Raw genomic sequence first — 23871 nt, forward strand, 5'->3', positions numbered from 1 at the left:
CATACCAGCACACATTGCTGTGACTGTGCAACACACATGAATGCTTGTGCAGAGGTGCACACGCCTGCAGCCAGGGCTGGTCAACCCCTTCCAGCCTCAGAGACCCCCGGCTGCAGGACAGGCCCTGCCATGGCAGCCCCAAGCTGGCCTCCTGCCTCAGGGACAGCTGGGGCAGCAGAGCCCCCCCCCCAGGCTCCCCAGTTTGCCCCCACCAGGCCTGTAGGAAGGTCTGTACGCATCTACTGCAGGAGGCAGTGTGTCCCCCGAGGCATCCGTGAGTCACAGGGCAGGGCAGGCCAACACCGCTGCCTGGGGCACCCCCAGCCTGCAGGGTTGCACAAGCCCTGATGCAATTTCCTTCTCCCAAAAAGCTTGTTCAGCCCCGGCCACACTAGCAGGGGTTGCACCAGGGTAAACCAGAACTGCAGGGGAAGCACCGGCAGGGCCGTGACTAGCAGCACCCCAGGGCTTATATCTGCTCTTCCCTCAGGGCTGTGCGATGGGACCATCCTCCGCAGCATCACCCTTGCACCCCGCAGCCACCTGCGCCCTGCCCTCAGCCCTGACACAGCAGCAACTGTGGGAGCCGTGGGAGGGTGCAGCAGGGTGGGAGCCTGCAGGGGGGAAGTGGCCCTACTGGGAAAATGGGTGAGGGCAGGTCCACGCTGCAAACTGACTGCTGCCCAAGGAGACCAAGACCCCACACTTGGCTCCCAACACTGTTCCCTCTGTGTCTTCATTCCATCCAGGTGCCTGCCCAGGGAAGATGCATCCCAGTGCCGCCGTATCTTCCCACCGCAGAAACTCAGGTGCAAACTGTCTTTTCCTCATGTGCCTCCCCCTGACATGCCCAGGCAGCAAGAGGGGGGAGCAGGACATGGATCCCATGGGAACCACTGGACCCCAGCAGAGGCTCTGTGGGGGCACAGTGCTGGGACAGGCAACCTACAGACCTCAGCACACCTGCCCCCCCCCCCCCCCCCCAGCAGCACACTGGAGGGAACTGGGACCAGCCCAGGGGAGACCTCCACCACCCCACCACAGTATCCCACAGCACACCCACCGAGCCCGTACCGGTCCAGACGGACTCCCCCCAGTTTCACGCTCCCTGGGAGGAGCCCCAAAGCCCCGGGGGCAGGGAAGGCAGGAAGCAGAGGCTTGCCTGGTCATCAGGGCTTGTTTAATAACAAAACTCCAGCTATTGTAGAACAATATTCTCCAGCATCATTGTAATATACAATACGGGGAATGCTCTCAGCAATCTGAGAAGGATACGTCCCGCGGCCACTGGGTAGCACCCCTTGCCCAGGCTGCGGGGGGACCCCCCGCGGCAGCCCCGCCAGGGCAGGGGGCCACAGCTGCCAGCCCCAGCGCTTCTGGGATGCAGGTGAGCCGCGGCGCTCGGGGCCGGGGTCGTCCGGGGCCGGTCCGGAGCTGTCTCAGCGGCACAGGATCCGGTCGGCAGCGGGCATGCACGGAGCCTGCGGGAAAGAGGGGCGAAGCGTCCGGTCAGTGCTGGTCAGGAGGGGTCCCGGGGAGAAGGAGGATGGAAAGGGCGCAGGAAGAAGGAGCACCCCCAGGAAGAGGGCAGCACGGCGGAGAGCGGGGCCGTCCGGGGAGCCCCGCTGGGCCGTTGCGGCCCGGCGGGAGAGCAGGACCGGGCCGGTGCCGCCGGGACTCGGGGGGTCCACACTCACCTCGGGGGAGTCCCCGGCGGCGGCGGGGCGGGGGGGCCCACGCTGCAGCGCCAGCTGCAGGTCCCAGATGTAGTCGATGACGTGCTGCAGCAGTTCCACCTTGGAGACCCGCCGGTGCCGCGGAAGCGTCGGCACAAGCGCCCGCAGCCGCGAGTAACAGCCCTTCATATCGTACAGCAGCGCGGCGGCCGCCTGTTCCGCCGCCCCCGGGGACATCCCCGGACCCGGACCGCAGCGAGCGGCCTCTCCGGGCCGCACCGCCTTCAGCGCGCCGCCTGCGCCCGCGGGCAGAGGCGAAGGGGCGACGGCGGCGACCTTCATGGCGAGGGGCGGCGAGGGGCGAGGGGCAGCAACGGCAACCGGCGGGCGGACAGCCCAGCGCGCGCCCCGCCGCGCCAATTATAGAGCGCCGCCGACGGGGAGGCGGGGCCTCGGGGAGAGCCTCGGCCAATGGCGACGCTGCAGGGGCGCGGACGGCCCCGCCCACTCCATTCATTCCTCCCCGAAGGGCAGCGCCTTAAAGGGGCACTGCCGGGGAGAGGGCGGCGGGGGTTTGGGGGGCTGCGGCGCGGGGGCTACCGGGGTGCGGAGCGTCGCGCACCGCCCGCCCCGACGCCTTCCCCGCCATTAACGTGGGTAGTTGCCCCGTGGGCTCCCGGTTTCGGGCTCCCTGCAGCCCCCGTTTCCCCTCCGCCCCCGGGGCTACCCTTGCCTCCCTCCAGGCCTCGCGCTGCTCTTCCAGGCGCCCAGCCCCCCTCCACTCGCCGGGCCCCCCGCCGCCCCCCCCCCCCGCCTTCCCCGGCGGCTCAGACCGTTAGACGCCAGGGCCGTGACGTCACCCATTCATAAAACCCCGCGTGCTGTCAGCGCGGCGCCTCGCGGGCGGTGCCCATGGCGACGGGGGCGGGGCGGGGCACCTGCAGCTCGGCCCGAGCCCACGGGGACACGGGGGGGGCACCGGGACCCCCACGGGCACACGGGGGGTACGGGCATTCCCCCGCCCCCGGTTCGGTCTCCCCCGCCGCAGGATCTTCCCGCTCGCAGCCCAGACCCGGGGCCGAAACCGCCGCGGAGCTGCTCGGCGGCGGCTGCCGAGGCGGGGGGGGGTCTACAGGCTTGGGCCCACCGGGGGGGGCGGGCAGGGGCAGGAGGGGGGCGCTGGGTGCAGCTCGCGTGGGGCACCGCGGGGCCGTGGGCTACGAGCAGGGTCCTGCCGCGGCGGGGGGCGGGGGGGAGCGGGAGGCGGTCCCGCCGGTGCGGCTTCACCTCCCGAGCCCAAAGCCGGTCCCTGCCCTGAGCTTCCGATCTGGGCGGTAATTAGCGTTACTGCTCGTTACCCCCCACCTGCAAGGAGGCACAGCCAGCGCCCGGCCAGCAGCGGGGCCGAGCAGCACCCCGACCCGCCGGACCCGAAGCATCATCGCAGGGCAGCGCTGACAGGGACCCCCAGCCCACCCCCAACAGCACGAAATGGTGCAGCAGCGAGAGGGGGTGTGTGTGAGGTCACTGCACACGCTCATGGGTGTGTGCGCATGTGTGTACAGACACATGGATGCGTGCACATATAGGTGCATGCACACACAGATGTATGGGCATACACAAACACACATGCACAGGAAGATTCACACAGGTACACAGACCTGTGGTTGCAGACACTTGCACAAACGCATCCGTAAGTACATGCACACATGCACGTACACAGAGGCACGCATGAATGAATGCACATACAGATACACATACATGCATGCACGCCCCTGTGCACTCTCACGCACACATACACCCCACCTTGCACATCAATGCATGTGCCAGGGTGCCAGAGCAGCCCATGCCACCCCCATGTACCCCGCGAGGCCACGCTGTGCGGTCCGGCTGCGCTGCTGCATTGCTGGCCGCAGCAGGAAGCTGCACTGGGCTCCTCCAGGAACAAAGCTGGGGCAGAACTGGGACACCCCAACAGCACAGCTCCAGTGTACCCCGGCACCACACGGTGCTCAGCTGCCCCCAGCTCACCCACGGGACAAGGCTGCCAGGGTGGGCTGCAGTGCTGCGGTGGCACCGCTGTGTTGGCATTTCATGGTGGCACAGCCACAGGGACAGCCCGGACACCTTGTGCCCTTCCCAGCTGCAGACTGTGTCACGCAGGCTGTTCCCAGTGCGGATGCAGCGGGGCACAAGTGCCCTGCCCTTGTGGGGGGTGGGCTGGGGGCCAGACCCGCGTGTGCCCATGCTCGGCTGTACTCAGAGCGGCTGCAGCCTCCCCAGGCATATGGGGAGCCAAAGGCCTCCCCTCCTCTTCCTCCTCTGGGGGGGGCAGCAATCCTGGAGAGCGTGGATGGACTTTAACCCTGCCCAGCCTGGCTGAGGGGGAGCTGCATCCCTCTGTCCCTCCATCCCTCCGGCCCTCCCTCTGTCCCTCCTCCCTGTGTCCCCCATCCTGGTGCAGCAGCGGTTCCCAGGGTGGGCATGGCTCTGGGGTCGCCCCCTCCATTCAGGGCTCGGCGGAGGGCCTGGTGCTGCCCGGTTCCCACCGCGGCTCTCAAAGCTGCTAATTAGCCCCCATCTGGCGGCAGCGGCCAGGCCGCGGCGGGGAGGCCGGGGACATTGTGCGGAGGAATGCCTTTCAGTGCCGCCGGCCGGCTGGGCACCGCCAGCTGCGCCGCCAACAATGCTCTGCGGCCGGGATGAGCCGGCCCCTGTGCCCTGGTGGGCGCCCTGCCCACAGCCACGACTACCAGCCACCCTGGGCGCTGTGGGGACCAAGACGGGCTTTACTGCTGTGGCGGGTGTCGTGGCACACATGGCATGGTCACCCCGGCTGCCGGCAGCCCCGGTCCCTGGGATGTCCCCGGCTGCAGGATGCCCTCATCCCGGCCCTCTGCGTGTTGGGGTGCTGGGGATGGGGTGCTGGGGTCAGGGCTGCCAGCGTGGCCCCAGGACACTGCCCTGGCCACAGCTGGGTCCCGGTGTGGCATGCTGGCCAGTGCGGCCAGTGTCATCCGGCAAGACAGATAGCTTCATTTCCATGTCAATTCTGGGAACGGGGTGTGCAGTGCGGTAACAGCGGCCTCGGCCATATGGCGCTGGCTGGGCTCAGCCCGGCCGGGGGTGGGGGGCGGCTGCTTTGCGCAGAGCAGGGGTTGCCCGGCAGCAGAGCACATCAAAGCCCCCGGCCGCCCCCCGCCCCGCCGGGACCACACAGGGCACGGCCGCGCCAGGCCAGTGAGGGGCCACCGGGGGCTGCCTGTGCCGCGGTGATGATGGGTGCACAGAGCTCCAGGGCTGCAAGAGGGAAAGGAAGCACAGATACCATGTGTGCCCCCCCAGAGAACGGGACCTCCAAACCCGGGCTGCTCCTGCCCTGGCTGGGAGCTAGGCTCCATCCAGGTCCCTTCACCCCATGCCATCTACAGATCGGCCCTGGGGACATGCAATCCTCTGCCCCAGGGCTGTGCAGAGCCTCCAGCCCCCCATGCCTGCAGGATGGTGCTGAGCCAGAGCCGCCGGCACCCGCCGCACAGCTGGAGAGGGGCCGAGGCCTGAGAAAACCCCTGTGCGTTCCCCTCCCGCATTCTCCCTTCCCGTCCCCGGCTCCATCCGCTGCAGCCCAGACCAGCTGGAGCCAGGCAGCCCTTCCTGGGATTTATTCCAGCTTCCTGCCCCTCCTCGCCGGCCGGCCGGGGCTGGGGCTGCTCTCCATTGCTTCCTCTCCCGGCTTGCAGCCGCCAGCTGGGCGCCACCACCGGCACCCGCCACCCCACAGGACCCCAGCTCCCACTGCCAGCACCCCACCGCAGCCTGGCATCCCTGGCCCTGCATGGTGGGGTACAAGGTGCCGCGCCGCGGACTGCAGCACCCAGCACCCGCCATCCATCCCAGCAGCTGCACTCCCAGCTGTGGGGGAAGGGCCTGCAGGGCTCAGGGGACAAGCAGCCCCGGTGTCCCCTCCTGCCTGCCCACCCTAAGCACCAGCACTCTCCACCCATGAAACCACCATCCCACTGCCTGGCACTTGCACCCAGGGGTGCTTCCCTGTGCACCCCCAGCTCAGCCCATCCTGCCTCGCTGCAATCCCTGGCAGGAGCTTGGCACAAGGGGAGGGCGCCCGGGGGCTCCCCCTGCCAGCGGGCACCTACATCACTGCCCCCAGGAGCCACGGGCAGCAGGGGGGATCGCCCCAAACCCCACAGCTGCCAGCAGTGGGGCAGGGTGACTCTGGCTCCTGCTCCGGCTGAACCGAGCTCTGTGGATGGAGGTTTCCTGCCAGAGCCGGTGCATTCACATTTCCGCAGCTCCCCCCCCCCGAGCCGGAGGGACCCCGTGGCGAGGGGAAGGTGGCCCAGCAGCGGCCCAGACAGAGCGGAGCCGCACGGCTGCGGCAGTGCCGGGAGGGGAGGTGCCGCAGGGCCCAGGTGCAGCAGGCGAGCGAGCCCAGGGCCGCTGAGGCGCCGACTCCACTGGCGGCTCCTTGCAGGGCCCGGCACGTTTCCTTCCTCCAGCCCGGCCCCAGCTTATCGGCCAGGCAGGGTGAGGGGCAACCCTGCTCTACCCTCCCCAGGCCTTCCGCTCCCCGCAGCCCTGGGAAAGCTCCTGGCTCACTGCTGCGCGTACAGCTGGCACAAACATCCCTGAGCTCCACGGAGCGGCAGGGAGGCGATGCCGAGGCTGGGGTGTCATGTGCGCCCCCCAACTTGCTCCTGCATGCTCGGGAGGCTGCATGGGGATGGGTGCAGCGAGGCCACGGTGGCATCAGGGTCCCACCACCTGAAGCCTGGGAGGATGCAGCACCTCGCAGATGTGGTGCCAGACCCTCACCAGGAGGCATGCGCCATCACGCCAGGGCTGCAAGCAGGGCCCCAGCTCGGGGCAGGGTGCTGCGCCCCACAGCAGAGCCAGCATCGTTTTCCACTGGAAGCTGGTGAAATCACATCTGGAGTCTAGACTCAGCGACTCCGTGGGTCGGGCCTGGCGGCTGCACCGTGCCCGGACCCCGCTGCACACTGTTTGCTTAGCTGGAGGTATTTAATTGGAATTAAAGTGGCCCCTCTTGTTTTTGCGGACAGGGCTGTTGGAAAAGGAGCTGTAAGTCATAGAAAACATCTGTAGGAGACTGCGAAGGGTCATTAGATGGCAGAATGCGAGGCGCCACTTTCAGTGCTCGCAGCCGACGCAGGGAATAATGGTTCAATATGGCTTTTGTGGAGGGGCTGCCAAGCCGGCAAACACTTTCTGTTTATTCTGGCAGTGGGCATGGCCGGAGGGATGCAGGATTCTCTGCACGCCTGCCCCAGAGGCAGGCAGGGACAACACCACTGGTGCTGTGGGACACAAGGCAGCCAGTCCCAACGAGAGCCGAGGCGGCTGCTGGAGCTTTCCCTGCCTGCAGCCACTCCAGCCCCCCTGCCTGCTCCGGCCCCTTTGCCCACCGTGGCTGCAGGGGATGTAGGTTGGCAAGGAGGGGGGACAGCCCATACTGCCTTCACCCCACTCTGGGGCTGGATTTGGGGTCACCCAGCTCTTTTCCTCCATGCCTGCTCCAGGCTGTGGGGGCTCAGCCCCAGCTCGCTGAGTCCCCCCCCACACAGCCGAGGCAGAGCACGTCCCCATCCCACTGTGTTCCCGCACCCCGATCCCCACTCACCCACCCCACTCCAGGGCCAGACCCTGGCTCAAACCCACCTGGGCACAGGCCGGGGGGGTCAGTGACCACAGCCTTAAATCTGGGTGTTGCAGAGGGGGATCCAGGCTGAGGCCAGCCAGGGGAAGGCCGAGCACCAAAGGAACGGGAGGGGGAAGGGGACGGTCACTTGGAAACAGCCAAGACAACGGCCACGGGCCCCACAGGGAGAACAAGGCTGCCGGTGAGCCGGGATGCCAATCCCGGTGCTGGCCAGGCGGCTGAGCAGGGGCTACGACTGGAGCAGCAGCTGAGGCAAGGGCCGCCGGCACGGCCCCAGCACTGCCAGACCAGCACTCCTTCCTTCGACATGGTTTAATATGAGAGAAAGCAAATGCACAATACAAAATTTAAAAACCGGCCTGTGGTTTGCCCCCCACCTGCCTTGCACCCCCGTAGGAGATAAACAGGCAGGGGGGTGGCGGTGCGGCCCCGGGGGGCCAGCGGGGGGGTGGCTATGCGGCATACATCGAGAGCCCACCTGGGTGGCTGCTCCGACACACACAACACGATGCTCTTGCACAATTGTTTCGTCGTCTGTCACTTGCAGAGGGTCTGGAAGGGCCCCAGCCCAGCAGTGCCGGGGATGGCCCACGGGCAAGGTCACTTCTCCTTCTTGGCAGCTTCTGTCGTCTCTTCTTTGGAGGCCCCCGGCACCTCCTTGGGGGTTGAGCTCTCCTCGTAGCTGGGGACGAGAAGGATGAGAGGGAGGAGTGAGTGGGGCCAGACATTCTCTAGGGACAGAGACCTGTGCCAGGCAGGGACAGCGGAGCCTGGGACCACAGGCTCAGGGTCTGCCCCGCCACAGCAGCTGTGCTGAGGAGGGGGTGGGCTCCAGCCATCAACCCCCCCAAGAATAGAAAACCCAACAAGGCAGTGCCCAGGCAGGGAGATGAGCACTGCAACACCCCCCCAGACACCTCCAGTGATGGGGTGCACAGAGCCAGGGGCTTGGGCTTCCCCCCCGCAGCCAAGCCCTCAGGCCAGCTGCGTGCCCGGGGGTCTGTCCTCACTCCTGAGAGCACTGTCAGATATCCTGGATAGCACCATGCTTCCTCCCGCTGCCATGCGAGGGGCCAAGCGCTGGTGCCTGCGGGACTGGTTGGCTGGGGGAGCCGCAGCAATCCCCCCCCAGGGACTCACTCCTCTGGCTGCAAATTCTCCCAGCACCACTCCCGGGGCCCTGGAAAGGAAGCCGGGAGTGCTGCCTTCCAGCAGGAAACACGACGAGGGCAGAGATGTCAAATCCTCTCCCCCTCCAGTGTCCCCTCAAAGACAGGGAGAGAAGCTGGCCTGCGACAGCTAATGCCTCTGAGGAAAAGGGAGAGCCAGGACCAGCCCCTACCTGGCCAGAGCGACAGAGAAGGGGCACCGCGTGCGATTGCTACATGGCACTAGGGCTTTGCTGCCGGCGTCGGCGGGGACAGGAGAGTTTCTGCTGCATGGAATCAGCAAGGCTGGCTGGCGAGCCGGACACGGTGGGGAAGTGGGTAAGTCTTGGTGTGTGTGGCAAGATTTCAGCAGAGGATTCATAGCTGCAGGAGAGAGAGGAAGCAGGAGGGGACAGGGGGAAGATGAGGACAGAAAGGAAAAGGAGGGAGAGAGAGAAAAAGCAGAAGAGTTTTGGAGTGAGACTACTGCAAACCCACCACCCTGCGCAAGCAGCCTGCTGTCCCCTTGCTAGCTCAGGCTGGGGTGGTCCTGGGGCCATGCTGGCAGGCTCCTGCCTGCGCTCCCCTTGCCTGCAGGCCCTAGGGCAAGGCTGCAGCATGGAAGAGGGAGGGCTGAGACCTGGGGAGAAGGCAGCTCCCACTGGCATGGGTAGAGCCAGGCAGCTGGAGCCCATGGGAGAACAAGCCTGGGCACTGGGAAGGCAGCAGCAGAGTGGCCCAGGTGGTGTGCAGGCAGCAGACGGACGCAGCAGGCCCCTTCCTGCCACTCGAGGACAGCGTGTCTGCAGCACGTGTGAGCGGCAGGATGAGCTTCCCACTGCTGACGGTTGACAGAGGTAAAGCGAAGGTATCTGTCGGCCCAGAGAGGCTGAGCAAGGCTGAGAGCTGCGAAACTGATTCTGATGTCGCCCACCTCTGCTCCATTGGCACCCCTTCCCCAGGCCCACAGCACAGATCTGCCCACTCCCACACTCCCCGCAGCACTGCCCGTACTCGCCACTGCATCAGACCCTCGCTGCCTTCTCCCAGGGCAGCCCATGGCCCCTGCAAGACACCATGAGCAGGTAGCTCACTGCGTGCTGGCAGCTGGCTGGCAGAGACCACAGAGGAGCTGCCAGCTCCAGGCTGCCACCAGCACAGGGAGGAACAGGGTGCACCGGAGCCACGCAGGGAAGCTGCACCTGGTGGGATTCCTGCGGTGGGAGCCACTGCCCTCCAGGCACAAGCCCCGTCTCGTCCCACTTCCTCTGCCTGCAAGCGGAGTGACTTAGGGGGGTCCACCCCCAGGGTCCACCAAAATTGCAACCGCCCGTCCTCCTGCGTGCTTGCCTGGGCAGTGCTTGGCAAACAGCAGTGGGCAGCGATCTGATGCTGGAGCAGCTTGTGCTAATGCTCTGCAGGGGCATTAGCCCCAGGGTCCGGCTGCCAGGGTCCCTGGCTGCCTTGCTGCCAGGCGGGCCAGACTCACAGCTCGTCTCTCCCCAGTTTCCTGGCGCGGGAGGTGTTGCTGCTGTCAGCTGGTGAGTCACGGCACTGGGGAGAGCGGCTGCAGGATCCCAGGTGCACAGGAAGGACGATCCCAGGACACTCAGTGCCTGCAGCAGCGATCGTCAGAAGCAAACATCAAAGGACGGGCAGGTGCGGCAGGGCTGGGGAGCCAGCCCAGCTGACAGCCCGGTGGGAACACGCATACCTGCATCTCCCAGGGGAGGGGAAGGACGCGAGGGCAGCTGCGCCCCAGTAGGGTGCTGTCTTCTCTCTGAGCAGGCTGGGGGCTCGGGCAGGCCCCCCCAGGCAGGGGCACCCCCGGAGCAGGGAGGCTGGGGGGTGCACGGCCCTGTTTTGGGACAGATGTTCCTTTCCCTCTTCTGCTTCAGCCATCCTCAAACAAGCAACTGCACTGGGCCACCACTGAGCCTCAAGTACAACCAGCCAAGCACAGTGGAGAAACAGTTCCCAGGCGAGCCAGGCCATGCTCCACGCAGCTCAGAGGGGACAGGCCAGGCAGGAGACCAAAGCTACCCATTGGCAGCAAATAGGCAAATGCCTGGAGCATGGCAGGATGATGGGCTGGAGTGCAACAGCACAGCATGGACCCCTTTGCACCTAGAGTCCCCAGGGCAGGGAAGACGGCTGCAAACCAGGATGCTTTACTGAGCGAGGAGGCTGGGATGTGCTAGAACCAGCCCTGGCTGCTCCTGCAGCCAGATCCGGCTCTGTTCTCCCCCACCCACGGGCCCTGGGACACAATGACCAAGTATCTCGGCACCAGGTGTGCGGTCCCGCCCTCCCCTGCCTGCCAGCGCATGGGAAGAGTTTGTCACCAGGGTGTAAAGCAATACCAGATGCTGCCTGCGTGTTGGTACCGCACCAAAGCTCCCACCCGGCTACGTGGAGGTGGCTGGAGCCAGGGCCAGCGTGTACAAACACAGACCCGCTCCACCCATGCACGTGCATTCACACACCCAGAGCATGCCCAGATGAACCTGGCCCTCCAGCTGTGCCTAGGCATGGGAACATCTGCACACTTCATGCACTCCAGCGCCACGGGCAAAACAGCTCCATCCCCAGCTGACACTCACCTGAACATTTCAGTTACTTCTCCCTTTGCCAAGGCCACAAGAAGTGGGAATCCGATGCATGCGGGGACTAGGTACAGAAGAGCAGGCTGTTGGGATGAAAAACAACTATTAAACCAAACCACACATCACCCCTCTGGAGAAGCACAAGGTAAGCTGGCCCTGTCCCCTCTGCACCCGTGGTGTCTGTCACAGTGCTGCACAGATGATTAATGCCCCAGAAAGTGGCTTCGAGAGCTAAGTTACAGCTGCAGCAGCACAAAACCCTCACCGTGAGGTCCCAGCGGGCCACGAACACACCGAGGGGCCCCGTGCAGACCAGCAACAGCACCCATGGTGTGTGGGCTCCCAGAGCCTTCAGCGGCAGCATTGTTGCAAAAAGCCACAAAACAACAGGGCAGCCCGGCCAAGGTGCTGTTGTTGGAAACGCAGCTGCCTGAACCAGCCTTGCCCCAAACAGGACTCTGATCAAGCCAGGCACACAAGCTTTGGGCAGGGAAAGGTACAAGCAGGCACTGGAAAAGCAAAGCCAAGAAAAGGAATGCATCTACTTTTTCCTGGCATGATGCAGGAACCTCGTGGCCAAGCTGGCGTGTCCCGCTTGGGACATGCATCTGCGGGAGGCAGCATGGCACAGCTCACCTGGGCGTGCTTGAAGATGTGCATGATGAATATGGTCAGGCCCAGCCCGAAGATGTAGGCCACAAAGCTGGTGTAGAAATACGTATGCGTGTTCTTCTTCAAGCTGTAGGGAAAGGGAGCAGAGCCCAGTGACCTCGGGTCTGGGATGCCAGTGACCGAAACAAAGCCAGCCCAGCACTCGTAGACATCTCCCACTGTGCTAGGAGCTCTGCTCTGCCTGTGCTCTTGGGCTGACACAGAGACTGCCATCAGCACAGCCCCCAGTCCCGTGGGAGCAGTGCAGGACTGGGTGGGGTGACACCCAGGTGAAGGGCTGGGAAAGGGAAGGAGACACACGATTCTGCTGCTGGATGGCTACTGCGGGGGAAGAATCGGTGCTGGGACCCAGGGAGAGGGTCCCACCTTCTTGGGGGAGGCATGGCCAGTCCCTGGCACCCCACTCTCAGCACGTGCTGCTTTATCACAGGGCAGGCTGTGGGAACTGGGATTCTCAGCAGGTGCAGGAAGATGTGGGTGGAAACACCTGGAAGAGCTGGCAAAGACTGGAGGGTCTGTGCAAGAGCAGCGGGAGTGGGGCCACACCACCACCGTCGCACAAAGCGTCCCATTCCCGGCAGCTCCCCAGCTGGGGACTTTTGGTATGAGGCAACAGGTGAAAGCTACACCCTGGTGGTAGGTGCACCTTCCCTGTGTAGGAAGGAGCAGCTTCCTCCAACGGCAACCCAGAGGCAGCCAGCACAGCCGCACACCGATTTGCATCCACGCAAGCACTTCCCAGGTGGCAGCACCCCTGGCTCTTTCCCACACTGTTTCTGATTCCCCTCACTGCCGTAGCATAGCTGCCCTCTCTTCAGTGCCAGGGAGCCAGTGAGGCTCTGTGGGGCCATTACATGCTGCCTGCCCTGCTGTGCGTACAGCAACACCCATGAGCTCGAACAACTCAATAGTGCTCAGGATTTACCCACAAAGCCAGCCCTGCTCACATCTACTCTTCCAAGAGCCTCCCCTTGCACCACCCCTGTCCCAGCCACTCTCCTGGGTCCCCATGCCAAGCCCCGGAGGGGAACACACAACTGCGCTCCTGATTTCCCCTTCCCCTTTTTCCTCTACAAAAGCAGCTCAAATATGTTGCAAGATCCAACCTGCCGGAGCCCCTTCCCTGCCGCCCACTCACCTGATGTCAAACCGCAGCAGCAAGGCAATGAAAATCCCTGCGGGGAGAAGGGGACAGTGAGGGGATGGAGGTTGCAGGGAAGGCTGAGGGAGGCAGGGCAGGACCTGCAGCGGCTCCGGGTGCTGTGCCTGGGCTGACAGTGCCCTCTCGCGGCACAACGCACTGGGACAGCACTTGGACTTGGGGGGGGCGGGGGGAGACCCCCAGCCCATGCAGCCCCCAGACCCAGCAGGAGGCTCGCAGGGCTCCAGCACGGCCAAAGGCAGAGCAAGGCACCCGCTCAGCTCCTCGCAGCCCGTCCAGACAGGCGACCCCGGTCATGTCCCCCCTCTTCTGTCCTTACCTGGAATGACAATGTCTCCCAGACCCAGCATGGCAAAATTGTCGGCCTCCAGCCCCTTCTCCAGCAGGTCCTGAGGGAAAACCACTACAAGGAGCAGAGAGAGGAACAGTGAGGGGGGAGTGTCTGTGCTGAGCAGAACTCAGCACTACTGTGCCTGGTGAAAAGGGATTGGAGCAGGGCAAGGCCCATCAAGGCCCCTGTCCCTGCCCTCGGCCCCCTCCTCTCCTGCAGCTCCCCCACCCCCTTCTCCTTCCTGGGACAACTCAGGGGCTGGAAACTGAGGGGCTTGGGGCCAGCCTCATGTGAAGGCTTCAGCCCCAGCTTGCAGGACCCAAATCACTGCGTGCTCCACAACAGCAGAAATTCACCCCTCCTGCTGTTTTTTTTTGGAGGTTTTGTTTGTTTTGTTTTTTTTCTTTTCTTATGAGCAGGTGAAATTACTCGCTCTGGGGGTGCAGACCATCCCAGCCAGCTCAGGGCTCTCCAAACCATCCCGCTCCAGAGACCTGGCCCGGCTCCCTGCAGGTCAATCTAAGGGGTCTCTAGCAGGAAACCTTCCTGCACACATCCCACCTTCTGAGCCATCTCTAGAAGGCAGACAGTACACAGACAGCCCCTCCTCCAGCACACAGGGAAGATCTACTCACGTTTTATTGGGGCCTCAAACGATTTGGCAACTGTCACCATCACATTGGTGCCAAAGACCTAGGGGCAAACAGAGGAGTCCAGAGTGACCACAGCTGCACAGGGACGCACGCATGCTCAGCTACAGCCTCACCTCAGGGCTTGGAGCAGCCTCAGTGGCAGAAAATAGCCAAAGAGCCACCAAACTGTGGGCAGAGGAGTCCTGCAAGTGAGCCCACCACTCGGGGCAGAAGGCACAGGACAGCGCTCGAGGAGGTGAGCACGTCACAGCCGTCCTGCTTTCACAGCAGTGCCAGTGAGACCGCTCACATCAGAGTCACGGTGCTGCCTATCACCTGGCCATCCCCAGCACCTACCCCCGTGGGTCAGTTCAGCTCTGATTAGTCAACTCAGTGAAAAGCCTGACCACTGCGCAGGATGTTATCTGAGGGCAGGAGCTCCCAGCAGACAGTCCCAGCCAGCGTCAGGCTGCTGCCCCTAAGCTTCCAACAGGGACCGGAGCAATTGTCAGATCAGCTGCATTTTGCTCTGAGGTCATTTATTTGTACTGCACTATCAGCTGTAAATACTGGTATCGTTTGGGGGTGGACTGTAAACACACAGGTCAACCACTCTTTATTTCTGTTCCATCTCTGAGCCTCCAGTCTTGGCTGTACCAGCAGCAGGCACATAAACCAGATGCTGGTTAGCACCAGGTGAGCAACATCCTCGAGCTAAGGATTAAAGAGAAACCTTAAAGCAAGCACTGGGCATCAAATTAACTCCCATGAAGTGCAGCAAGCTCTGGGCATCGCCACAGAGTGACAGGACTCCACACCGGGACCAGGGAAAAGCATCACATGCAAATTCAACCCAAGACTACACAGGTGGCAATATCATCAATCCACTGAGCAGTTCTCCCTCCTTGAAACCCTCTTTGGATCTCACGGTGATTAAATCCACGCTAAGATCCAAGCAACCGGTCCCTGCAGAGGGACACAGTAAGAGGGTCTCCACTTCAATATGCCTCTTCCGTGAGGCTCCGGCAACACACTGACCTGCCGAGGAAGCTGAGGCAGGAGACAGTCGGCAAGCAGAGAGCAGCGAGGGTTGCACTCTCACTGTGTCCGAAGTACCAGGAATACACTCACACCCCAAGCAGGGCACGAGGCACTGGGTGCACTAAGCCAGAAGGCTGAATCCTCTACAGCTGAGAGCAGCAGAGGAAGTGGCACACAGGCTAACGAACCACAGAGCTGAGACTGTTAACGAGCCTATGAAACAGGGGTAGCACTGGCCAAGTACAAAATAACACAGTAGCCAGACTTAAATAGGGAAGGATTACTCAGGCAGCTGCAGAGCTGCTGGACAGACCTCAAGGTATACAAGGCTCTCAGACATTTGGAAACACAGTAATTCAGAAGGTGGAGGCAGCAGGAATATAGGGAATATGGACATTACAAGGAGAAATGTGCATCCAGGCCCACTGCAGATAGATAAGGAACACCTCAAAATGAAGATGTCGGGCCACTGCACTAGCTGAGGGAAAGAGACTGGAGGCATTCCAGTGTTTGGTCCTCTGTGCAACACAACAGGACACTAACGAAGCCGGCAGATGACAGAGCTGAGGCACAGCCCATACAAGCAGGATCAGTGTACCCCAGAGCAGCCTTGTCCTCCAGTCCACCCAGCAGTTCTGTCAGGCATTGGGAAGACCTTACTGGGGAATACCGGTCACCAGAACTGGATATGCCACACACTCGGGTACCCCACAACAGCCCTGATGAGATCTCTGCCAGCCTTGGGCTCTCTAAGCCACAGATTAAAAGAAAATCCATATGCTGAGCCACGTTCTGCCACTGTTGGATTCTGTTGTCATCCCCACCACACCCCTTTGGGCTGAGAAAGTGGAAATCCTGACTGCAAACGTGTGTCCAGCCAGCGTGCTGCCTCCAAAGAGGCATAACGCCACGCACATGCCTTCCGCCAACGGCTGCAACTCGCGTCTGCCCCGGGGAATGCTCCCGTTTACCCAGAAGACGTCGTAGATGAAGAGGCCCCCAAGCAAGATGCAGCCAGTGCTGACGTTGTTCAAATGCAGCAGCTCCACCCCGTTGAGGGAGAACGCCAGCCCAAAGAGATTGTTGGCAATCCAGTGCTGAGAACAACAGGAAAAGGAGATTTGGGTCTCACCGCACGTGCCGAGCCACAGCCTCGGCCTGCAGAGGTTTTGCGTGGAAAGGGGCCCGGGTCTGATCCAGCCTGGTCCCGCAACAGGGATGCGGCTCACTTACCTTTCTCAGCAGGTACCAGACCCCCACAATGCTGCTCAGGGCCAGGCATACAAGATCCTTGGTGTCAAACTCGTAATTTACTATTTCTGCAATAAAACAGAGAAGTCAGATTTTTGGGCAGGTCCCCTTCCCGTGCAGGGCAGAGATGAGTGACTTTTCAGCTGGGGAATAACACAGACTGCAGGGCTCGTGTTCCAAACAAGGGGACTGTACCCACAGAAATGGCCGTGCCCACGGTAAACACGTGCAAAGTGCATGCGAATGAGCAGCTGGTCCTGGCAAGCCCGGACCTTCTCCTTCAGCCAGACGCTGCCACACGGACAGCATCTGCGATCCTTCTGTCAATAAGGAAATTGGATTCAGGCACTGTCTAAGGCACAGAGAGGCGGATCTCCCTCTTCCTGCACCAGTTAACTCCTGGTGGTATCACTAGAATAAGTATTCCCTTACCAGTAAAGGTACTGGGCAGGATACTTACCAAAGTATCTTCTAACAGTGCAAAGATTTGAATCAGATCAGTTAAGGCAGCACAAAAAGGTCAGTACTGTGCTACCCAAGCTTAAATAAAGGCAGTGCATTTAACAACAGCAGCCACAGCTCCGTTCCTATAGCGCTCCGGGATCTGTTTCTGGGGTTTTGCTGCCAGCCAGAGGCAGCACAGAGGGAGAACACCAGCCGGTGCAAGAACATGCATGTGGCAGCCCCAGCTCTGCAGGGACACACAGGACACCCACTGCCTACAGAAGCGCAGTGGGGAGCAAGAGGTCAGTCTTTGAGAAGGTTGTTTCAACAGGCTGAAAGTCAAAACACCGAGTGAGCAAGAAACAAAACAGTAAAGGCAGAAAACATTCCAGCCCCCAGAGAGACCAGCGAGCCAACATACCCTCCTTGCTCTCCCCGGAGCCCTGGGTGAAGAGGAGCTGGTACTGTTTGTTGGGGAAATTTGCAGGGAAGAATCTGTTCATCATGGGGCTGAAACAAGAGGTGTAGAGAATGGCAGTTCGGCAGAAACCCCACAGGATGCGCTGCCAGCACCTCCGTGTGACAGCGTCACAGCATGAACGTCGGCCCACGCCCCCTCATGAGATGGGGAAACCCCAGGTTTCGCCACATCAAGGACTGGCAGGAGCCCCAGCTTCAGTCACCAAGCCATAGACACAGGACCTCGTCCTCCCCAGAGGTCTGACCTGCCCATATGTGACAGCACCCCAAAATGCTCCAGGGCAAGAGGCACACAACATTGCCTGTGAGAAGGGAGGACCCACCCCAGATCCCAGCATGTGCCCTGTGCTCCCCAGCAGCACCCTGGGCACCCAGAACTGGCTGGGCCACCACCAAACGGCTCTCCTGCAGAGCTGGGAGAGGAGGCAAAGCCCCTGCCCAGCGCCAATCTAGGGAAAGCATCTGGTCCCCAACGCCCCAGAGCTCAGGAAACAGGAAACCAGTTTTACTTTTTCAGTTACTGAAACAGCCTGAGCTTTCAACACCTCACGCCAAGCATCGGCGCAAAAGGATGGGGACGTTATTGTGAGCTCCAGCTGCCTGTTTCAGCTGTCCCAATAAGGGGAACACGGGTGCTGAGAAGCTCTTCCCTCCACAGGGCAGCGAGGACTGTGCCAAGCCACAGCAGCTCTTCCGGGCGAGCTGGCCTTGTCCCATGATGGTGGCCACTCACACCTCCACGAGCTCTCCCCAGTGATGCTGTATGGGGTACTGGATCACCAGGACCTCCGAGACTTTGGTTCCCCCACACGGAAGGGTTCACAGCATGCTCTGGGCCCTTCACACCATCAAGGAACAACACCCTAAGAGCCAGGACTTGGCTCTGCTGCAAGGCAATGGTGCTCCAGAAACCCCCAAATAAACTCAATACCCCGCTGCGTCACAGAGTGGACAGCCTCGGACACCCCTGCCCCAGTCACACCCTTCCCTCTGCCATACCTGATGGTGTGGGACAGGGCTAGGATCCCCAGCACGAAGAAATACATGGAAAGCAGAAGATTTATGTACTCTTGAGAGAATATCTGCAAGAGAAATTCAGAGAGGGGTTAGTTACCACAGCGTCCTCCCCATCTATAGCACTTCACATTTCTATTGGCAACTGCTGTGTCAATGCTCCAGGGAGATGAGAAGAATAGCTGGAATAACCCAAATTCTTGCACCACTGATGGGAAATACGTTGGAAATAGTCGTGTGCTCACAGAACAAGCACAACAGGCCTGCAAGTTGTCATGCATCTACGAGCTGCTCAGGTCAAAAAATAACTCCTGGGCTGCAAAAAGGAGAGAGCTTCCCCTGCATATCCCCTGCACAGCGAGCCGGAGCAGGGAGCGAGGCACTGTGCTGCTCCTGGGGGCTGCCCCAGCAGAGAAGAGCAGCAGCATCCCCGCCTCACTACTGCAGCGTCCTGCCCTAATTAAATGGGGTATTATTAGAACTCCTGCCCTCCAATGCACAGGCTGCCTTACTGCCAAATCACACCCCTACAGCCCAGCATGGGGGGACCCTGGGGTCCTCTGTGCTCTCCTGGAAGGGGGATGCTGAAATATAAAAGCTCATGGCAGGTTGCAGATATCAAAAGGAAGAGCTTGCAGCAACTTCAGCTGCATTCATTCTGACTGACTTCATTCAGTACTTATTTTCCCAACGTCTCCATCCCAGCCAGGAGCAAGAGGCAGAAAAGGCACCTGAGGAGGTGGAGGAGTACCCCAAGAAACAGGTCACAGGGAAGGGGTGGGATGCAGGGGGTCCTTTCAGCACCAGAGGGGCCCGGTGGCAGGATCTGGCGGCTACTCTGTAGCCCACCATGAGGAGACGCTCAGCAGATGCTCGGCTTTACTACTCCTGACCTACAAGAGGAGCTGCAGCCCCAATGAGCACACAGGCTAAACTTCACCACTGGGACAGCAGGGCATATTGCTTAGAGAGGCCTCATCCTGTCTGCTGCTGCAGAGCTGACCTCTGTGGCTGCGCAGGCTGCAGCACACACCTGCCTTCCCAGTGCACCTGCAGCACGGGCCAGCACCCAGGGCCATGCCAGGGTAAGGACCTACACGGCACAGCTGTCAGCCCGTGGCCCCTCAAGCCAGGGTAGGAGCCCACAGCATCAGTCAGCTGCTGCGCTGTAACTGCGATCAGCGGAGAAGGGACTGCAAACTGCAATATTCCCAAATTTGCACCTTAAACCTGACCTCCTGGCCAGCCAGGAGCACCTCGCAGGCAGCCCAGGCAGTGGAGCTGGAAGCTGCCATGCCGAGAGGCCCTCTCTGTGCTGGCAGCCCCACGGCTTGTCAGGCCCTGCCAGGAGCTCAGCCGCACACCAGACATGTGTGGGCAGCCAAAGGTGCTTTAAGCCAAGACCCCTTCTCCACACAGCCAGAAGCACCTGCTGCTGGGATCTCCTATTCGTGACTCAAGAATGGTCATCTAACTCTGCTTGCTGGCTCTGCACCTCTTAAAGACTTCACCTGAACACACGGGCTCGCCCATGAGCTAGCGATCCCCCAGGCCTGCAGCGTGGAGCACAACACAGAGACAGCAGCATTTGCAACTCAGCAGTCCCCGGCACCCTCTGGTTTCAGTCTGTGCAACGTCAGGTCGGCCCACGGAGGCAGGCAGAGCTCAGGGGTGAACTCGCCCCTTGGCAGATCTCCAGAACCAACTTGTGCACAAACAGGCTACAGTTTCCTCCAAACTGTGACAATTCAGGTGAGAAGTGATGTCCTCCTGCGTGGTGACACTGAAGGGCTCGAGCTGTGCAGCTTTGCACACTTTCTGTCCCAATGCTAAGGGCCCCCAGCTACGGTAAACTAAAAATCGAGTCAGTCCCACTTTGGCAGCTCCTGACAGGCAGGGAGGATGGCAGGCACCGGCGGCCGGTGTCGCTCACTTACTTTAAAGAAGAGGTAGAGCCCCAGAAGGGTGCAACTGGCAACAATGGGAAAACGAGCAGCATCTCGGCTGGTAATGGTCTCTGGCATCTCCGAGGAGTTCTGGGGAGGGAAGGAGAGGACAGAAGTGGATCAGGCCCTGCTCTGGCTTCATACCAGAGCAGGAGGTGAACAGACACAATGAGAAAGGGTTCACGGTGGCTTTGAGAGGGGCAGGGCACCTGCTGCACATCTCCCCCCCGCCCCCCCATCGTTCCCAGAGGTGGGGCTGTGTCACAGGCAGAGCCTGAGATGGAAAAAGCAAACCTTGCCCTCATCTTTCCAAGGGATGCCACAATTTACTGCTTTTTTCCTCTCAGAAAAGGGAAAAAACCCAAACCCTGTAGTGGCGTTGCTCCTTTCTCCCCGTGCCCAGAGGGGAGCTGGGCTCCCTTGCTGCCCATGCTCGGCCGTCCCCATCAGCCTCCCCATCTGTGCACACCATATGCCGATCACCCTCTGAATGACGTTTCTCTCCAATCACCTTTCAATCCCAAACCTTGCTCCTGGGATGCTCCTTATGCTCAAAAGCCCCAGATTTATAAATTCCTTTCGTCTTCTGAGACATCTTTGCACCAGCTGAACCAGCCCCCTTTTCAAGCCATTTCCCATGAGAGACCTTTAGCCTTCAGAGGAGAGGCAGAGGGCTGCCTGCTCCCCTGCCCAGCTGGCTGCTGCTCCAAGATCTAATCTCACGCAGGCAAACACCTGCGGCCAGCGCGAGACGAGAGTGCACGTTGGCGGAAGCCCTTATGCAAAGCAATCCTGCAAAGGAACAACAGCTTATCCCGGGCACAGCTGCTGCCACACAGCACTCAGCGGCACAGAACAAAGTGCCCAAAGAGCCACTGGCTCCCTGCAGTGTGAGCAAAGAGAAATCCCTCCCAGAACCATGGCCAGGCCCTGCTTGCCAGGGCTGCAGGAACCCCACTAAAATCAGCCAAAACCCCTGATGTAAGACTTAAGGGCAGGCGAGGGGATTTAAAAAATAGTCATAAATCAGACTGCGTAAAACAGTCCCCTCTCTTGAGCTTCAGGAGCCGAAGCGTTGGAATTTAAGTCCGAGCTGCTACTGAGGCCAGGCAGGAGACGCAGGCAGCAGCATGATGGGCTGCAGGGACAGCACTAGGTGTGCAGGCAGGGCATGCAGGCAGGAGAGCGCAACACCACCCCAGGACCAGCCCCAGTGCTGTGGGGCAGGGGAGCAAAGCCACACAGGAGCCCCCCAACACAGCATCTCTTGTGGGGGTACAAGGGCGGCGGGGTCACGAGTTTTGCAGCACTGGGATTTATCGGGACAGTGAGGACGGGGCTGGAGGAGACCCCGGGGGAAGGCAGAGCTTTCCCTGGGACCCTCCGCCGCCACCAGGGCACAGGTCTCTGCCTTTCCAGGCCCGGGGCAGGGCAGTGGGGGACGGGGGGGGGCCGTGCAGCTGTGGGACGGGGCACCCGGGGGGACCCCGGGGGGGGGGGGGGGGAAGGGGGGGAGGCCTAAGAACCTACGGAGGGTCTCCCGGCAGAGGCGGGGGTAATCCCCGCTGCCGGGCACGGGAGGCCTGAACAGCCCGGCGCCCCCGGGTGCAGAGGGGGCGGCTGTCCCGGCGGGGGAAGGCCGGGCTGCCCCGGAGCCGCGGGGGTACCTTGCTCTTGGCGCAGCTGACGGAGCGCAGCGCCCCGAAGAAGATGGGCAGCAGCGCCATGAGGACGAGGCTGCCGTAGGCCAGCGCCATGCCCTCGGGGGTGGCGGGCGGCCGGGCGGCCGCGGGGGGTCCGGCCCCGGCCCCGGCGGCGCTGCCGTTGTGCGCCGCGGCCTCCTCCATGGCGGCTGCTCCCACCACGGTCCGCTTCCGGCCCGCGCGCGCCAGGGACACGTCCTCTTACCGACCGGAAGTGCGTCACGCGTCACCGTCGCCGACGCTAACCACGCCTCCGGCAAACACGGGCCGCGTTGCTAGGAGACCGACAGCGCCTGAGCGCGGCTGGGCCCGATCCTGGCCCCGGGGCTCCCCAGGGCCTGCATCCCCCAGAACCGGCCGGGGGCTCGGGCCGGGGGCCCGCCGCACCTCCCTCCCCCCGCAGGGCACGGCGGCTGTGGAAGGCCCCGGTGTGGGCAGGCCGTGCCTCGGGCGAGGATGGACCGGGAGCCGTGAGGGCAGCCCGGGGGGATCCCTGCGGGTAAGGGGGGCCCGGCTCCCCGCAGCCCCTGGCCGTGAGGGCTGCGAGTGGGAAGGTGGCGGCTTCAGCCACCGTCAGCCCGAGCGAGTCGGGTCGGGAGCTCCCGGGCGTCCCCTTGGGTTTTCCTGCCCTTCGCCATTGCCCGAGGACCCTCCTGTGCCGCCGGGCCTCCTCCGCCGCTCCCAGCCCACCCGTGGCCGCACTTGGCAAACATCCCTTCCGTAGAAACGCCTGATAAACGGCAGCAAACTCTGCCTGCCGCTGGACTGGGGCCAGGGCTCTGCCAGAAAATTGGCTGAAATGTGTGTTTTCCTCACAAAGATTCCCTCCCCTCCCGAGCCGCCGGCAGCCCGGCTGTGCCACCGAGCCACCTCCTCCTGCGCGTCCCTCCTGCCCTTGCTGGAGCAAGAGTCTGCTCAGAAGCAAAGACACCAGTGAAGACTAAAGATTGAGCAAAGTTAAACTGGTTTAGATCGGAGCCACAGGCAGGGAGCACAGCAGGGATTAAAAAGCAAGTTCTAATTTTTTTAAAATGTTTTTCTCTTTATTTTTTTTTTTTTAAAGAGGAATCTATTTCAGGACCGGGGATGATTCATAGTTTTGTGTTTCAGGCAGAAGGCAGATGGAGAGGCCTCCCGGGAGCACCGATGTGCCTCTCTGCGGGGCTGGCCTCCTGCCCGGGACGCTGTCCTCTCCCTGCCACCAATTCTCCCACAAAGGAGAAGGACGGGCACCCAGGGCAGCAGCACGCAGCCACACAGGCAGCATACCCGCTCGCTGCCCGCTGCTTCCCAGCCTGCTGCCTGGCATGACCCAGCATGTCACAGTGCTACTGACCCCTTACGGACTCCCTCACCCAGCCCCTTACAGACCCCTTTGGGTGCCCACCCACCCCCAAACCCCACTTTGGCTCGGGAACCCTTGACAAAGGGTGATGCTTCCCCTCCCTGCCTCACCCCCACTGCTCAGCACCCTGCGCCACAGCCCTACAGCACTCTAGTCCCATTTCAGGTTTCAAGACGTGACACCCCCAAAGCCCCCTTGGGTAGGGATTGCAAAGTCCCTCTCCAGGAATCCCCCAAAGCTTCTCCTTTGGTTTTAGTTTCTGCCCAAGGAACAAGACCACCAGCTCCGCTTGCTTTCCCCCATGCCCCCCAGGAAGCAGGAACCTACAACCCCTCCACCGAGGGCACGCAGAAGCAGAGGGGAGAGCAGGGAGTCCAGGTGTCCGATTCAGCTCTTCTTGCACCAAACCCCGGTTAACTGGGGCAGGAGCATCATCCTGAGCCGGGGTGGGGAGCCCAAAGTGAAGGCTGGCAAGGGGTGAGCTGGTCCTTGTGTTTCGGTGGTGTGGTATGTCCTTGTGCACAGGCTGAGGAAATCAAGCAAAAAATAGTTGTGTCTCTGCAGCCCGTTCGAGCCAGGCTGGTGTGCGGGGAGGGCCAGGGCAGCCCGCAGGGCTGGTGTCCCAGCATGGCCACGTGCCAGCCAGGAGCCAGTGGGGTCCCTTGTCCCAGGGAGGTGGTGAGCAGAGCGGCACATGCTGGGACTGATGGCACTGGGGGGGT

General features: G+C 62.0%; 2 protein-coding genes across 3 annotated transcripts; both read right to left on the reverse strand.

The window, feature by feature from the left end:
- Positions 1-1163: 1163 nt before the first annotated feature.
- On the reverse strand, positions 1164-2083 carry ID1 (inhibitor of DNA binding 1). Its single transcript, XM_075768655.1, has 2 exons — positions 1698-2083; positions 1164-1481 (listed from the first exon to the last, which is right to left on the reverse strand). Exons 1-2 carry the CDS (start codon positions 2016-2018, stop codon positions 1440-1442), a joined length of 363 nt encoding a protein of 120 aa, XP_075624770.1. The 5' UTR covers positions 2019-2083; the 3' UTR covers positions 1164-1439.
- A 5588-nt stretch (positions 2084-7671) lies between these two features.
- HM13 (histocompatibility minor 13) lies at positions 7672-22010 on the reverse strand. Of its 2 annotated transcripts, XM_075768591.1 has the most exons (13): positions 21769-22010; positions 20093-20191; positions 18141-18223; positions 17083-17171; positions 16200-16285; positions 15938-16063; positions 13929-13986; positions 13282-13365; positions 12939-12975; positions 11765-11867; positions 11126-11211; positions 8717-8906; positions 7672-8056 (listed from the first exon to the last, which is right to left on the reverse strand). In XM_075768591.1, exons 1-12 carry the CDS (start codon positions 21946-21948, stop codon positions 8756-8758), a joined length of 1182 nt encoding a protein of 393 aa, XP_075624706.1. In that variant the 5' UTR covers positions 21949-22010; the 3' UTR covers positions 7672-8056; positions 8717-8755. The 2 variants fall into 2 exon arrangements, with proteins under 2 accessions (XP_075624706.1, XP_075624707.1); XM_075768592.1 differs by lacking the exon at positions 8717-8906 and having other exon boundaries at positions 21769-22007.
- Positions 22011-23871: the final 1861 nt, after the last annotated feature.

The sequence above is a fragment of the Balearica regulorum genome, chromosome 16 (assembly GCF_011004875.1).
Source record: "Balearica regulorum gibbericeps isolate bBalReg1 chromosome 16, bBalReg1.pri, whole genome shotgun sequence".
Taxonomy (NCBI): domain Eukaryota; kingdom Metazoa; phylum Chordata; class Aves; order Gruiformes; family Gruidae; genus Balearica; species Balearica regulorum.

Coding starts and splice junctions, on each gene's coding strand:
- ID1 (XM_075768655.1), bottom strand. CDS start 2,018: ATGAAGGTCGCCGCCGTCGCCCCTTCGCCTCTGCCCGCGGGCGCAGGC. Junction 1,482..1,697: donor CCGCCGGGGACTCCCCCGAG/GTGAGTGTGGAC, acceptor TCTTTCCCGCAG/GCTCCGTGCATGCCCGCTGC.
- HM13 (XM_075768591.1), bottom strand. CDS start 21,948: ATGGAGGAGGCCGCGGCGCACAACGGCAGCGCCGCCGGGGCCGGGGCC. Junction 18,224..20,092: donor GGCTCTACCTCTTCTTTAAA/GTAAGTGAGCGA, acceptor TTTCTCTTGCAG/ATATTCTCTCAAGAGTACAT. Junction 12,976..13,281: donor GGGAGACATTGTCATTCCAG/GTAAGGACAGAA, acceptor TTCTCCCCGCAG/GGATTTTCATTGCCTTGCTG.